The 13,390-nt window shown below is 64.6% G+C and overlaps 5 protein-coding genes across 5 annotated transcripts; 3 read left to right on the top strand and 2 right to left on the bottom strand.

Annotated features, from left to right (window-relative positions):
- Positions 1-1,009: 1,009 nt before the first annotated feature.
- Positions 1,010-2,845, bottom strand: Q8F55_007155 (uncharacterized protein; the record flags this gene model as incomplete). The annotated part of the gene is made up of 7 exons (XM_069355595.1): positions 1,010-1,022; positions 1,070-1,834; positions 1,874-2,053; positions 2,103-2,322; positions 2,367-2,633; positions 2,669-2,740; positions 2,779-2,845. The coding sequence occupies 7 exons, from the start codon at positions 2,843-2,845 to the stop codon at positions 1,010-1,012; spliced, it is 1,584 nt and encodes a 527-aa protein (XP_069207666.1).
- A 465-nt stretch (positions 2,846-3,310) lies between these two features.
- Positions 3,311-4,243, top strand: PSF2 (DNA replication protein psf2; the record flags this gene model as incomplete). The annotated part of the gene is made up of 4 exons (XM_069355594.1): positions 3,311-3,545; positions 3,841-3,940; positions 3,978-4,104; positions 4,139-4,243. 4 exons carry the CDS (start codon positions 3,311-3,313, stop codon positions 4,241-4,243), a joined length of 567 nt encoding a protein of 188 aa, XP_069207665.1.
- A 135-nt stretch (positions 4,244-4,378) lies between these two features.
- On the bottom strand, positions 4,379-5,261 carry PRE1 (Proteasome subunit beta type-4; the record flags this gene model as incomplete). Its single annotated transcript, XM_069355593.1, has 4 exons — positions 4,379-4,569; positions 4,640-4,941; positions 4,993-5,176; positions 5,237-5,261. The coding sequence occupies 4 exons, from the start codon at positions 5,259-5,261 to the stop codon at positions 4,379-4,381; spliced, it is 702 nt and encodes a 233-aa protein (XP_069207664.1).
- Positions 5,262-5,655: 394 nt separating this feature from the next.
- On the top strand, positions 5,656-10,561 carry GEA2 (GDP/GTP exchange factor for ARF; the record flags this gene model as incomplete). Its single annotated transcript, XM_069355592.1, has 3 exons — positions 5,656-5,914; positions 5,953-10,172; positions 10,229-10,561. 3 exons carry the CDS (start codon positions 5,656-5,658, stop codon positions 10,559-10,561), a joined length of 4,812 nt encoding a protein of 1,603 aa, XP_069207663.1.
- A 697-nt stretch (positions 10,562-11,258) lies between these two features.
- Q8F55_007151 (uncharacterized protein) lies at positions 11,259-13,107 on the top strand (the record flags this gene model as incomplete). Its single annotated transcript, XM_069355591.1, has 2 exons — positions 11,259-11,622; positions 12,014-13,107. 2 exons carry the CDS (start codon positions 11,259-11,261, stop codon positions 13,105-13,107), a joined length of 1,458 nt encoding a protein of 485 aa, XP_069207662.1.
- Positions 13,108-13,390: the final 283 nt, after the last annotated feature.

Genomic DNA, 13,390 nt, shown 5'->3' with positions numbered 1-13,390 from the left:
GAATGACATGAGCGCGTCGGCGCGACATGTTGGTGGTGCGTCGCGCGTCGATCTGGGTTCGCTGCGTGCCACAGCCCAAAGCCCATGGGCCCAGATACTGCCGGCGCCGGTGCCCGCCAAGCCAAGCCCAGCGACCGAGGCAAGCGACCCAGCCGCGCGTCGCGCGCGCCCGAGCGAGCGGGGAGGTGGAATGCGACAAAGGCATGAGTAAGATGACTCAGGCGTGAATGAACACGGGCGCGTTCCTGCCACTAGCAGCCTCCCGACGTCGGCACGCCCGAGCACGTCGTAGTCACGGGTGGCGGGGCGAGTGGGAGGAGGTGTGCCTCTGATAGCGGCTGTCGCCATGGCGATGGCAACGGCGGGGGTTATGCATCTTGCGTGTGCTGGCGCGCGCGAGATAGCCCACCTCGTTGGACTTCACGTCTTCACTCACGTAACATCTCAGACAGTCACCTCCCGCTCGTCGACACCACCCCTCGTGCCCCTCGTACCTCTATTCCTCGGAGACTTGTGCGCGCCCTCGCCCTCACCCTCGTCCCGGCGTGCCCCGTGCCGTGTGGTGACTCGGCGCTCGGCGCTCGGCGAGCCCGAGCGGGCGCGGCTGTAGCGCCGGCGAGCGAGTGCTCGAGTCGGGCCCGACTCGGTGAGAGCAAGAGCCGGCTGCCTGACCCCCCGCCACTCAAGGTCTGCAGAGTGGACTTCACTGCGGTTCCCCATCACCCCATGGGCCAGCTCGAGGGGCGTGGGTCAGCTTGTAGGTCAAGGACAGGTTGATGTGGCCTTACGGTCGTGGGTCAGCTTGTAGGTCAGCGACGAGGCCAGCTTCGAGGTCAGCGACGAGGTCAGCTTTGCCAGCCTTGCCAGAGCAGCTTCGACGTCAGCTACCACACCCCGCCCGCTACAGAACCCAATGCATCCCGTCTACTACGAGACGCCCGTGGTATATGCCAGCCCAGTTGATCTATGTATGTTTGTGGCGGTGCCGCTGTGGCACAGCAGATGCAGACTAAGTGGCGAAGCTGGGGACGTTAGTCGCGCACACACACCCACACCCCAGCACACTCACACTCCAAGAAGCTTGAACTCGGGCACCTTGGCACCGTCCTTGCCGCCAGTGAGCATGCACTCGACAAAGTGCTTGCCCGCAGAGACATCGTCGTTGATGACGGTCAGCGTCGCCGTCATGTCGTCGACGTCGGGCGCGCCGCCAGTGAGCTCCACCGCATGCTCGTAGTCGTCGTCCACCCAGCAGTCGGCGCCGCCCGCCAGCTTGCGGTCTGGGCCCTGCAGGTAGTAAATGGCCACCTGGCCAGCGCTAATGTCGATCGGCACGCGCATACGAGACCCCGCAATGTCAGAGTACCAGTAGTGGATCGGGTCGGCGCCCTTCTTGGGGTGGAAGGCCTTCCAGCCCGAGCCCGAGAAGTGGTTGGGCGGCAGGGGGTTGATCAGGTCGTTGGCACTGACACAGAAGGGCTTGACCTCGCGGAAGCTGAGAATGTCGCTCGGACGGTCGGCGAGGCGCGCGAGTGGCACCCGCATCGCGCGCTGCTTGGCAGCGAGGCCACCGGCCTGCTGCTCAAGATCCTCGTCCTGGGACAGCAGGTTGCTGCTTGTCACCGAGCTGTCTGGCGCGCCCATGTATGGCACGTCGAACGCATGGCCCAGAGTCGTGGCCCAGCCAGAGCAGATCTGCGTCATGAGGTACGACACGAGCACGTCCGAGATGGCCTCGTGGCCAGTCGGGTTGGCGAGAATCGCGTCGGAATAGAAGGTGTCGCGCGTTCCGGCCGGGTTGAGCATGTACTCGCGGTACAGCAGGCCCTTGATGCTGGCCGGTCAGCGCCATGGAGAGGCTTGGGAGACCCACCTGAGATGCGGCACGTCGTAGAACTGTGCGACGACGTCGTGGAGCAGCTCGGGGCCGGCGTAGCCGTTCTGGCCCTGGAGCTGGGGAGCAAAGTGGCCGAGGAGAATCACAGCCGGCTGCTCCTTGCGCACGAGAATCGAGCGCACAAGGAGCTCAAAGTGGTCGATCCACTTGGGGTCGCTGGAGTCGCGGTCAGTAACGCTCCTCCCCTCACCTCCACCCCACTCACTTCGGGTCAGAGGCGTCAAACTCGAGGATAACCAGATCAGTGTTGTCTGGCAGATGGTGACCCGAGCAGTATGCAAAGTAGGACGAGTCGGTGCGACGAGCGGCTCCGTTGGTGAGCTCGTTGAGCGGGTGGGGGAAGACAGAGTTGAACCAGTCGAAGAAGCGTGCAGGCCAGCAGCGGGGTGCGATGGGGTCCTCACCAGCACCGTGGCATGCCGAGACTACGGGCGTCAGATAGATCGCACCAACAGCGCGCCGCACTTACCCGAGCCACCGAGCACACTGATCGTCACGGGGTGTCCCGCCATGGCCTTCTGCAGCACCCGCTGCACACGCGCGCCGGTGCCAACATGGAGGCGCGATTTGAGGAGGGGCACCTGTCCGCGGCGCTCGGCAACGGGGTCACCTGGGCCGAAGACGGGGCAGAAGGGGAATGGTGGTGGGTCGGACAGCGAGGCGTTCTGGAAATCAGCGGCCGACAGGAGGCCTGCGCGCGCGGTGTAGTGGCCGACGGGGGACTCCTCGGGCGTAGCTAGGCGTGAGTGGGCGCAACGACAGGAAACTCACATCCTACTAGCCTCGAGAGGATGAAGAGGCCAACGAGGCCGGCGACGACGGTCCAGAGGCGCTTCGACAGACCTGCGGGTTAGGTGACAGGGTTCCAACGCTGCACCTACCGAATGCAATCTTCTGACCTTGACCGCCAGACGGCCGGGTAAGAGGCGCCTCGTTTGGAGAGCCCATGGCCGTGCGCGTGAGAGGACGAGTGGGAAGGAAGGCGAGGAAGGGAGCGAGGGGGAGGGCTCTGGTGGCCGGGGTCAATGCGCCGCCAAGGGGGGGTGCGCCAGTGCCAGATCAAGTCGTCACCTCGTGGATGCTTGTCGTCGTTATCGTTTTGGCTGTCGTCGTTGTCGTCGTCGCTGTCGCTGTCGCCTGCTGGCTGATGGAATAAAAGACGAGCGTGTAGGATAAGGCTTGGACGTGGCGTTGTCGTTGCACAACCCACAGTGAGCCATTCATCGACGACTTTTAGACCCTAGAGGGCCATCAACCTAATGAACCTACGGGGAGCGGAATCAAATCACACAGGCACACCATACAGCACGCGTGAGGTGAGGCGCGTCGAGCAGCCAGTGACCGACTGCCTGGACATTTGGCGTCGAGGTTGTTGTCGTTGTCGTTCGTCGTCGTCGCACTCACTCCACACCCATGGCACTCCCAAAACACCTGCAGGCAGGCCTTACGCCAGAAGAGCACACCTTCCTCGCAGAGGATGAGCTCGTTGACATCGTCCCGCGCTTCAGCATGAGCCGCGTACGTCTCCTCTCCGGCACATACGGCCCGTTCACGCCACCCTCGCGTGCCAGTGTCCCGCTCTGGCTCGCGCTCAGTCTCAAGCGCAAGAGCAAGTGCAGGATTGTGCCACCTGACTGGCTGCAAGTCGGTGAGTGCATGGGCACGGGGAGGGGGAGCGGTGGAGGGCAGACGACGCGGTGTCTGGCGGCCGAGGGCGGAGGAGCGTGGGTGGAGGGGTGGATGGTGGATGGCTGCGATGGGTCTTCCTAAGGGCGGGAGGAGCGGGCGGATGGCGCTTGGGCAGCAGGCAGTATGGACGGGCGAGATGTCTGCGAGCTCTCCGAGCTCTCCGAACCACCTCCGGGCTCAGCGAGGGAGTGGAGCAAGACGAGCAAGGTCGTACTGGCGGCTCGATCCCAAGCGTGACCACTAACCCACCACAGAAAAGCTCCAGGAGCTGCTCAAGCAGGAACGCTCCAAGCCAGAAGAGTTCCAGCCCCTTCCGCGGCGCTTCGTCGAGACGAGCAAGGTCTTGCTCGACGTGTAAGTGGCGCCGGCTGGCACAAGCTGACAGACCCAGGGCCCCAGACGACCTCACCAACCCCGCCCAGATTCGCTCCTTGCTCAAAGACGTGCGCGAAGTGCGCCAGGCCAAGATTCGCATCGGCCTGCAATCTGAAGGCGTCATGCGCGGGTCATACCTCCAGGTGGGTTCAGTGGTCCCCAGAGCTAACCCGCCAGGTGACAAACCTCACACCGATTGAGCTCACCGAGCTCAAGCCCTTCCTCGTCAAGGCGATGGGCATGCTCCAGGGCCTGGAACCCAAGGAGGATGAGGAGCGGTAGGAGTAACCGAGGGAGATTGCACGGCGGCGCCCCCGCCCAGCCATAGACACCATGTTGTATTGTACACCACCACGGCCATGAATAATTGGTACATGCTGCTCTACTACTGTTTCATCTACCAGGATTCGCTACTGCCTATGCGGCGGCAGTGACAGCGGGTGCGGGGGCGTCGGTAGCCGCCGCGGGCGCGGCAGCAGCAGCGGCCTCAGCCTGAGCGGCGGCCGCGGCCTCGATGGCAGCGATGGGGTCCTCGGCCGTCAGGTCGAGGTTGTGGATGCCGTTCTTGTCGATGATGATGGCGTTGAAGGAGAACTTGACGGTGAGACCTGGGAGGTGTAAGCGTCCATAGATAGCAGATTGACTTCGGCATGGGCTGCCGCAGCTCAGCCGACTCACGCTTGGCAACCTCGTCAATGCACTTCTTGACCGTCTCGACGCCGGCACGCTTGTCGGCGCCCTCGACCCAGTACTTGTCCATCGTAGAGAGCGAGACGAGCTGGCCAAAGCCGTGGGCGGCGTACGGCACCGTGGCCTTGGTGCCGAGGTAGTCGATCCAGTAGAGGTGGGGCGTGTCGTCGGTCGTGTCGAAGCCCGCGAGCAGCAGGTTGACCGAGTAGGGCCGCCTGGAGCGGAGCGAGTCGGCGAGCGAGCGGCGGACCCACGACGACGCGGCCGCGGGGAGGAGCGCGTGGTGGTGGCTAGAGAGCGGTCAGCTTGATACCGGGGGCATACAGCCCACTCCAACGCACCGGATGTGGTACAGGCGCACGTTGCGCTCGACGTAGTCGGCAAAGTTGTTGGTATCTCCGGGCTCGCCGCCGTAAGCCATGGCGAGGTGGGGGCCGAGGGCCTTGATCTTGTTCTCGTCCGACTTGAACTGCAAGATCGAGCGCCCGGCGCTCATGTCTGATGCGAGGATGACATAGTCCTTGCCTGGGGGAAGGATGTTAGGTCTGGGCTACAGCGCAGCGTGGCGACTTGCCGGCCACTCACCAGTGATACCGAACGAGCACTCCATGGTTGCAGTAGTAGCGATGTGGTGCTGTTGATGGAGGGTAGAGTGATGTCTGACGAGTCTGCCTGGTCGGTGTCGATGTCGTCGATGAGGTCAAGCGTCAGCGTTGACGGTTGCGCGTTCAGAGGCGCTAATGGGGGGACTGGATAGGATCGAGGCTCACCACGTGGGTCTGCTTCCGTCGCCGGCATCCATCTCCGTGGCGGCAGTCAGTGTCCGTTGTCGGGCTGGGCGTCGACCTGTCGTGTCCGGTCCACGACACGACATCGGCCACACATCACGACACGCCGACAAACCTTCAACAACACGACCCCACGTCGACAGTGACACGACGCCGGCGCGCCGCTCAGCCTACATTGCCAGCGGCACAAGGCTCCCCCCCCTCCTCTTGCCCACCATGACCCACCTCGACCTCTCCCCCGTCACGCTCCTCCTGCAGGAGGTGCAGACCGTCACGTCGGCGATGCGCCGCAACCAGCGGTGGGCGAGCGTCCCGGCATCAACATACGCCGCTACCGGCCTCTCGACGACCATGTCCCGGCGCGGCCGGCGCTCGGTCGGCCCCGAAGGCCGCACAGCAGCGCGAAGGGCAGACGATGAGGGCGACCTCATGCTCGGCTTTGTCGAGCTCCGGCGCGCTCTGGCCGGCGTGCGGGGTGGGTTCCAGGTTTACGGAGGTCACTAACCCGCGCAGAAGTCACCGCGCTCACCCCCCTCGCCATCGTCACCCCGTTCATCGCGCTCATCCGCTCACCGCTCACCTCGGGCCCAATAACCTCGCTGGCGCTCACGTCGCTCCACTCGATCAGCTTGCACATCCTCCCGCTGTACCTGCCCGCGTCGCCGCCTCCTCCCATCGGACCCGCAAGCCCACTGCAGCTCGCGCTCGTGCACGTCACCAGCGCGCTCGCGCTGTGCCGCTTCCCGTCGTCGTCGCCGCAGCAGGACGAGCTCGTGCTGCTCCGACTCCTCCGCGTGATCGAGGCCCTCGCCGTGCCAAACCTCCCGGACACGGACGTCGGCTCTCCCGAGTCGGCTGGACGCGTGCCCCAGTGTCTCCTCGACCACATGGGTGACGAGAGCGTGTGCGAGCTGCTCGAGGTTGGGCTGGGCATGCTGGCCCGCGGACGGCTGAGCGACGGCTTGAGATCCAGCGCCCAGCTCTGCGTCCAGGCCATCACACGCGCAGCGTTTGTGCGTCTTCGTTCGCTTAGCGCCGAGGATGTCGAGGCCGCCCTCAACTCGCGCAACGCCGACAAGGTCAAGGACAGCGTCACGGTGCCTGGGCATCGCGCGTCGACCGAGGCTGCCAAGGCGGCCGAGGCGGCACCTGAAACCCCAGTGGAGGAGAAGGTGGAGGATGAGACCAAGGTTGAGGCTGCCGAAGCCACCGAAGCGACGCCGAAGGCAGCGACCAAGCCCCTTGCCGAGGAGGGCGACGCCGACCAGCCGCCGCCGCAGTTCGCTCCCTATGGCCTGCCGACGCTCCTGGAGCTTCTGCGCGTGCTCATCGCCTTACTCAACCCCACCGACCAGGCGCACACCGACTCGATGCGGTTGTCTGCCCTCGCGGTTTTGAACACCGCACTCGAGGTCGGCGGCCTGAGTATTGGCAGCTGGCCAGAACTCCGCGAGGGTGTTCGCGACGAGGGCACGAGGCATCTGTTCCAGCTCACGCGGTCAGACTCGCCAGTACTGCTCTCTCAGTCGTTGAGGACGACGTCGACGCTCTTCGCAACGCTCCTTCCCCATCTCAAGCTCCAGCTTGAGCTCTTCCTTTCCTACCTTATCGACCGCCTCACACCGCCAAATCCCAGCCCCATTCCTCAGCACCTGCTCCGCTCCGAGGTGTCTCGCCCCGGTTCGCCCAGCCCGAACCGCGGTACAACGACGGCGGACGGTGGCCATGAGGATGCTGGCCGACCAGAGACGCCCGCGGCGTCAACTCCCAAGCCGTACGCCCTCCTCCCTCCCGTGTCGAGCGAATCAAAGGAGCTCTGGCTAGAGACCCTCACTCAGATTGCCACGCGTCCCAGCTTCTTGGTCGACTGCTATGTCAACTACGACTGCTCGACCGACAGCGAGGACCTGTTTGAGCGCCTCATTGCGTTCCTCACGCGCGGCGTGTACCCTGCTGGGCCGAAGCCTGACGGCTCGACGATTTTCGAGGGGCTGGAGAACTCGCAGCTCCTCTGCCTCGAGATTATCCTCTCTTACATTGACTCGATGGCGGAGCGACTCGAGAGCCCCCCCGTGCCATGGCCTGAAGACGTGGTGTCTTCCGAGTCGCTCCTCATCTCCAAGTCCCGGAAGGGCTTGCTGATTGCCGGCGCGGCCCAGTTCAACATCAAGCCCAAGGCCGGTATCGAGATGCTGGAGAAGAACGGCACGATTGAACCCGACGAGGGCGAGGGCACCCCCGAGGAGAAGAGGATCCGCGGCATTGCAAAGTTCCTCCGCAACACGTCGCGCCTTGACAAGAAGATGCTTGGCGAGTACATTTCGCGTCCAGACCAGATCGATCTGCTCAAGGCCTTTATCGGCCTGTTCGATTTCAGGGCCAAGTCGATCGCCGACGCGCTTCGTGAGCTCCTCGAGACCTTCCGTTTGCCTGGCGAAGCGCAGCCCATTGCTCGCATCACCGAAGTCTTTTCCCAACACTTGTTCTCGTTCGCGCCTCCCGAGATTGCGACCGAGGACGCTGCCTACGTCCTCGCGTACTCTGTCATCATGCTCAACACCGACCTGCATAACCCGCAGAACAGAAAACGCATGACGATCGAGGACTACCGACGCAACGTGCGTGGCGTCAACGACGGCGCCGACTTTGACCCCGACTACCTCGCTGCCATCCACGACTCGATTCGCAAGCGCGAAATCATCCTGCCAGAGGAGCACGTCGGCCAGCCTGGATTCGACTACGCTTGGAAGGGCCTCATGCAGCGTTCGCGCACTGCCGGCACGACAATTTCGGTCAACTCTTCGCGGTTTGACGAGCCCATGTTCAAGCTGTCGTGGCGTCCCATTGTCGGCTCAATCGCCTACGCGTTCACCGTGTCGGCGACCGACGAGTATGTTATTCAGCAGGCCATTACCGGCTTCCGCCAGTGCGCCACCCTCGCCGGCCACTTTGAGCTGCCTGAGGTGTTTGACACGATCGTACAGTCGCTGTCCCCGGCCACTGGTCTGCTGGATGACACTGAGGAGGGATACCAGATGGGCAACTACCAGACGGTCGAGCGTGATGGTGTCTCGCTCACCATCTCTCCCCTGGCCATCCGCTTCGGTCAGAGCTACCGCTCGCAGCTGGCCACTGTTGTCCTCTTCACTATCGGCAACGGCAACGCCAACACGATCCGCGAGGGCTGGAACCAGATCTTTGAGATGTTCCAGACGCTGTTCCTGCACATGCTCCTCCCGGCACCCATGCTCCAGATGGAGGACTTCCTGGCAGGTACCACGACCATTCCCATGAAGGTTGCCGCCCAGACACAGGTGCCCGACCGCGGATCGCAGGGTGGCGGTCTGCTTTCGACGCTCTCGTCATACCTCCTCAGTCCGTATGGCGCCAGCAACGACGCTTTGCAAACCGAGGCCACGGAGGAGGATGTGGAGAGTGCGCTCGTCGCCGTGGACTCTCTCGCGTCGTGCAAGCTCGAGGAGCTGTACGCCGAGATCCTCCAACTCGAGGTCGACGCCCTCATCCCGGCTCTGCGAGCTATTCGCGCGCTGGCCGAGATCCGCACCACCCACCGCCTCGAGCCCCGTGAGACGCCTGACGGCCCCATGCGCTTCGAGGGCCAGCTGCCGTACGATCCGGCTTGTGTCTTCAACCTCGAGCTCCTGGTCAGCCTGGCCGCTCGCGGCAAGGACCACATTGCTGAGACGTGGCCCATTGTGTTCGAGTACATCTCGGCCTTGCTGTCGTCGGCGCAGAGCTACAGTGTGCTGTTGATCGAGCGTGCGGTTGTCGGCCTCTTACGGCTGTGCCTTATCGTCTCGGAGCAGGTAAGCCGAGTCTGTGCTATTGGTGCTGACGCCCAGCCCGAGCTTCGCGACCAGCTGTACATCGCCCTCGACGTCCTCCGCAGCCTGCCCTCGTCGGTCCTCAATGCTGTCGCCGAGCAACTCATGGCTGGCGTTGGCAAGATCCTGGAGAAGGACGCTGGTGTGGTCAAGTCGCAGACCGAGTGGGGCCTCATCATTGCCCTGTTCCGCGCGACTGTCGCCCACCCAGAGGCCAGCAAGGTGACGCTTAGCATTGTCCAGCGCATGACAAACGGCGGCGAGCCTGGCGTCACGACCGACAACTTTGCCGGCGTCGTCGCGCTCCTTGACGAGTTTGCGACTGCCGCCGGTGCCGCCGCTGCTGGGCGACTCCAGCCCAGCCGACGCACCAGCGGCAACGTGGGCCCGACACTGGGCCCCACGGTCGAGCGTGGGCTGACTGCTCTCGACTCGCTGTATGAGCTCCGCAACGCGATCCCGCAGCTCATTGCCAAGAGTGGCAAGACGAGCAAGGAGGCGTTCAACACGTTCTGGCTGCCGCCGCTGCTTGTCATTGGCAAGCAGTGTGTCAACGGCCACCGCGAGATTAGACAGCGCGCCATCTCGTACCTGCAGCGCTTACTGCTGTCGCCGCAGCTCATGGCCGCGGACGAGTCGACGCTCCCGATCATCTTTGACCGCGTGCTGTTCCCCGTGCTCGACGAGCTGCTCAAGCCGCAGGCGTACGAGCGCGACCCGACGGGCGTCATTGAGATGCGCCTGCGCGCGGCGACGCTCCTCTGCAAGGTGTTCCTGCAGTACGTTGTCGGCCTCAAGGAGATGGAGAACTCTGCGACTGTGGGACCGCAGTTTGTCCGCGTGTTGGACAAGCTCGAGCGCTTCCTGCGCGGCGACCGGGACATGCTGGTAAGTGGCGTCGGCGTGGGAGGCGTCGTGTGGTGGTCATGTCTGACACTGTGCAGAATGAAGTCTCCGAGTCGCTCAAGAACCTAGTGCTCGTCATGTACTCTGCCAACGTGCTCGTCCCGCCTGCGATTGGTGCGACACTCGAGACGGACAAGCGGACACAGGACCAGAGGGATCTGTGGGAAGCCGCGGCGCCAAGGATTGAGCGCATGGCGCCGGGATTCCTGGCCGACGCGCTCGCCCCGCAGCCCGAGGCCCCGACGTCACCAGCCAAGCAGCACAAGGCACGAGCGAGTGAGGATGCTGGTGGTGGTGCTGCTGCGGATGGTGCCCCAGCTAGCGACGCGCCGACTGCTAACGGCGGGGCAGAGTCTACCGGGGTAGCGTAGGTAGCGCCGGCGTAAACGGCGCCGGGTGCGAGGGATAAGGCGTGTATGGTGTCACGAGTGCGAGGGAGATATTTGAGATAGAGGCTGGGTTGCAGGGCAGCATGGATAGTGTTATGGCCAACGTCATGGCAAAAGTGGCCATAATATTATGGCCGATAGTGGTATGGCCAATTTGTTGGGCCGAGGGCATGGGAGGAGAGGAGGCCGCAATGGCGGGCGGTGGCATCGGCGCGGGCCCTGTGACGACGCGTGGCACGTGAACGCGCTTGATTAGGATGTCGCGAGAAATCTGTAAAAAGTGGGGTGCTGTACGGTGGGCCGGATGTCTCCGGGGCAGGCGCGGGCGGGCAGAAAGCGCTTCGTACCTCGCTTGCAACGCTTGAAGCTGATAGAGATCCGCCCGGAGTGTCGTGGGGTGGGAGGTGGGGTGGCTCGGTGGGTCGGTCTGCTATCGGCCTCGTCGACGCCGTGGCCAGCGCCCGCGCGCGCACAATGCCCACGCAGACTTGGAGGGGCCGACAAGAGCCGTGCGGACTATGGCCAATACTGGGCGTGACGATGCGATCCCGCAAGCCGGTGGGATCGGGGGCACAAAGCCCCACAGAGTCGGTGCTGCATATTTACGCTGGCGTCAACAACACCCCGAGCCCCGCCACCCATCCCAGCTCACAGCATACACCACCCAGCAGCACCCAGCATGACCCGCACCCTCTCGCCCAAGGCCACGGCGCCGCTCAAGGCCGCCGCTGCTGCGCGGCGCGCGACCCACTCGTCGGCGGCCGCACGCGCCAAATCTACCCCCCCGTCGGCCAGCTCCGCCCGCCCCAAGTCGTCAACCCCGCTCTCCGCGCTCCTCAACCCCTCGTTTAAGCCGCTCGCATCTTCCTCTTCTTCCTCTTCTTCATCCACCCGCCGCGCAGCGTCACACACCGCCATGCCGTCTACCTCGTCTGTCTACTCTACGCCCCGGAGCTCGGCGCAGATCTCGGAGGAGGTCACTGAGGCCGTTGCGGGGAGGGAGAATGTCGAGCGCTTGCAGCGCCTGCAGCGCGACTTTAGGAGTGAGTTTGTTTTCCTTGACTTTCGGCGCGGGTATGGGGCGCGGCGGGGGGCGAAGATCACTGCGATAAGGGGGCCTGGTGGGCGTGGGCACCCGCCGCATCGGCTCGTGTCGGTGATGCGCGCTGGGCGCTGGCTGGCGTCGGCCCCGCGCACACCATCGCGGTGGGGAGGCCGCGACGCAGGCCGCCTGGTCAGCTGCTCCCCACCACGCCGTGCATCCACCCTGCACGACTGCACCACTCGCCACCGCGTGCACGCCGCATCACATGCACCGCACCGCATGGCCGACGCAGCCACCCTACCTGCCGAAGATTGCCGCCGGCATATGCCTACGCCCAGCCCCACCCACCCGGCCGGATCCACTCCGCGACCCACGCTAACCACCCCCAGGCGACACCTTCACAATGCCGACCGACGCCCAGCTCCTCGTCTCGCTCCGCGCATCCCGCGGCGACGACGTCTACCATGAGGACCCGACCACCGCCGCGCTCGAGGAGCGCATCGCAAAGATGACGGGCAAGGAGGCGGCCCTGTTCGGCGCGTCGGGCACAATGACGAACCAGCTGGCCATCCGAACGCACATGAAGCAGCCCCCGCACTCGGTCATCACCGACCACCGCGCCCACGTGCACATGCTCGAGGCCGGCGGCATTGCCATGTTCTCGCAGGCGACGACGCACGGCATCGTGCCCTCGAACGGCATCCACCTGACGGCCGAGGACATTGAGCCCGCGCTGCAGCTCGGCACCAACATCCACATTGCGCCAACAAAGCTCGTGTGCCTCGAGAACACGCTGTCGGGCATCGTCTTTCCCCAGGAGGAGGTTGTGCGCATCGGCGAGCTTGTGCACAAGCATGACATCCAGCTGCACCTCGACGGCGCGCGCATGTGGAACGTTGCCGCGGCCGAGATTGAGCGCCGCGGCCTCAACCCCACGAGCGAGGCCGACCGCACCGCCGTGCTGTCCGACCTGCTCGCGCCGTTCGACTCGGCGTCGCTGTGTCTCTCCAAGGGCATTGGCGCGCCGATCGGCTCGGCCATTGTCGGCACCAAGGAGTTTATCGAGCGTGCGCGCTGGTTCCGCAAGATGTTTGGCGGTGGCATCCGCCAGTCGGGCGGCATTGCCGCGTCGGCAGACTATGCCCTCACGCACCACTTCCCCCGGCTGGCCGGCACGCACGCGCTCGCGCGCCGCCTCGCGGCCGGGCTCGAGGCTGCGGGCTGCCGCATCGTCGCGCCGGTCGACACGTCGATGGTCTTCTTTGACCCGTCGCCGCTTGGCCTGAGCATTGGCGAGATCTGTGACAGCCTGGCGGCGCTGCCCAACCCCATCAGTCTGAACGCGAACCGCGTCGTGCTGCACCACCAGACGTCGCCCGAGGCGATTGACGACTTTGTCGCCGAGGTCGAGCGTCTGGCGGCGGCCGTGCCGGCCGAGAAGCGGGCGGCGGGTGGTGCGAGCGCCGTCAAGCTGGGCTACTAGGCAACTCCACAAGCGAGGGGGCGTGTTTGGGTGCAGTGTAATTGGGTAATCGAATAGACGCGAGTACAGGACGGCGGGATCTGGGCGCAAGTGCGTAAATACGCGCGAATGTTATGAATGTATTGCATAGGGTTTGGGCGGCGTCGCGTTAGCGAGAGCGAGCGAGCGAGCGAGGGCAGCGAGTGAGCGGGCGAGTGCAAGCGGCGGCGTGGTGCGCGTGGTGGCATGTGGTGAGGCTGGTGGCAGTGAGTGATGGGCGTGTGTGGGCGCGTGTGGGCGTTGA

This window comes from Vanrija albida (assembly GCF_041260175.1).
Source record: "Vanrija albida strain AlHP1 chromosome Unknown contig_5, whole genome shotgun sequence".
Taxonomy (NCBI): Eukaryota; Fungi; Basidiomycota; class Tremellomycetes; order Trichosporonales; family Trichosporonaceae; genus Vanrija; species Vanrija albida.
Note: the sequence above shows the minus strand (reverse complement) of the source record. Positions and strands in the feature narration are given on the sequence as shown.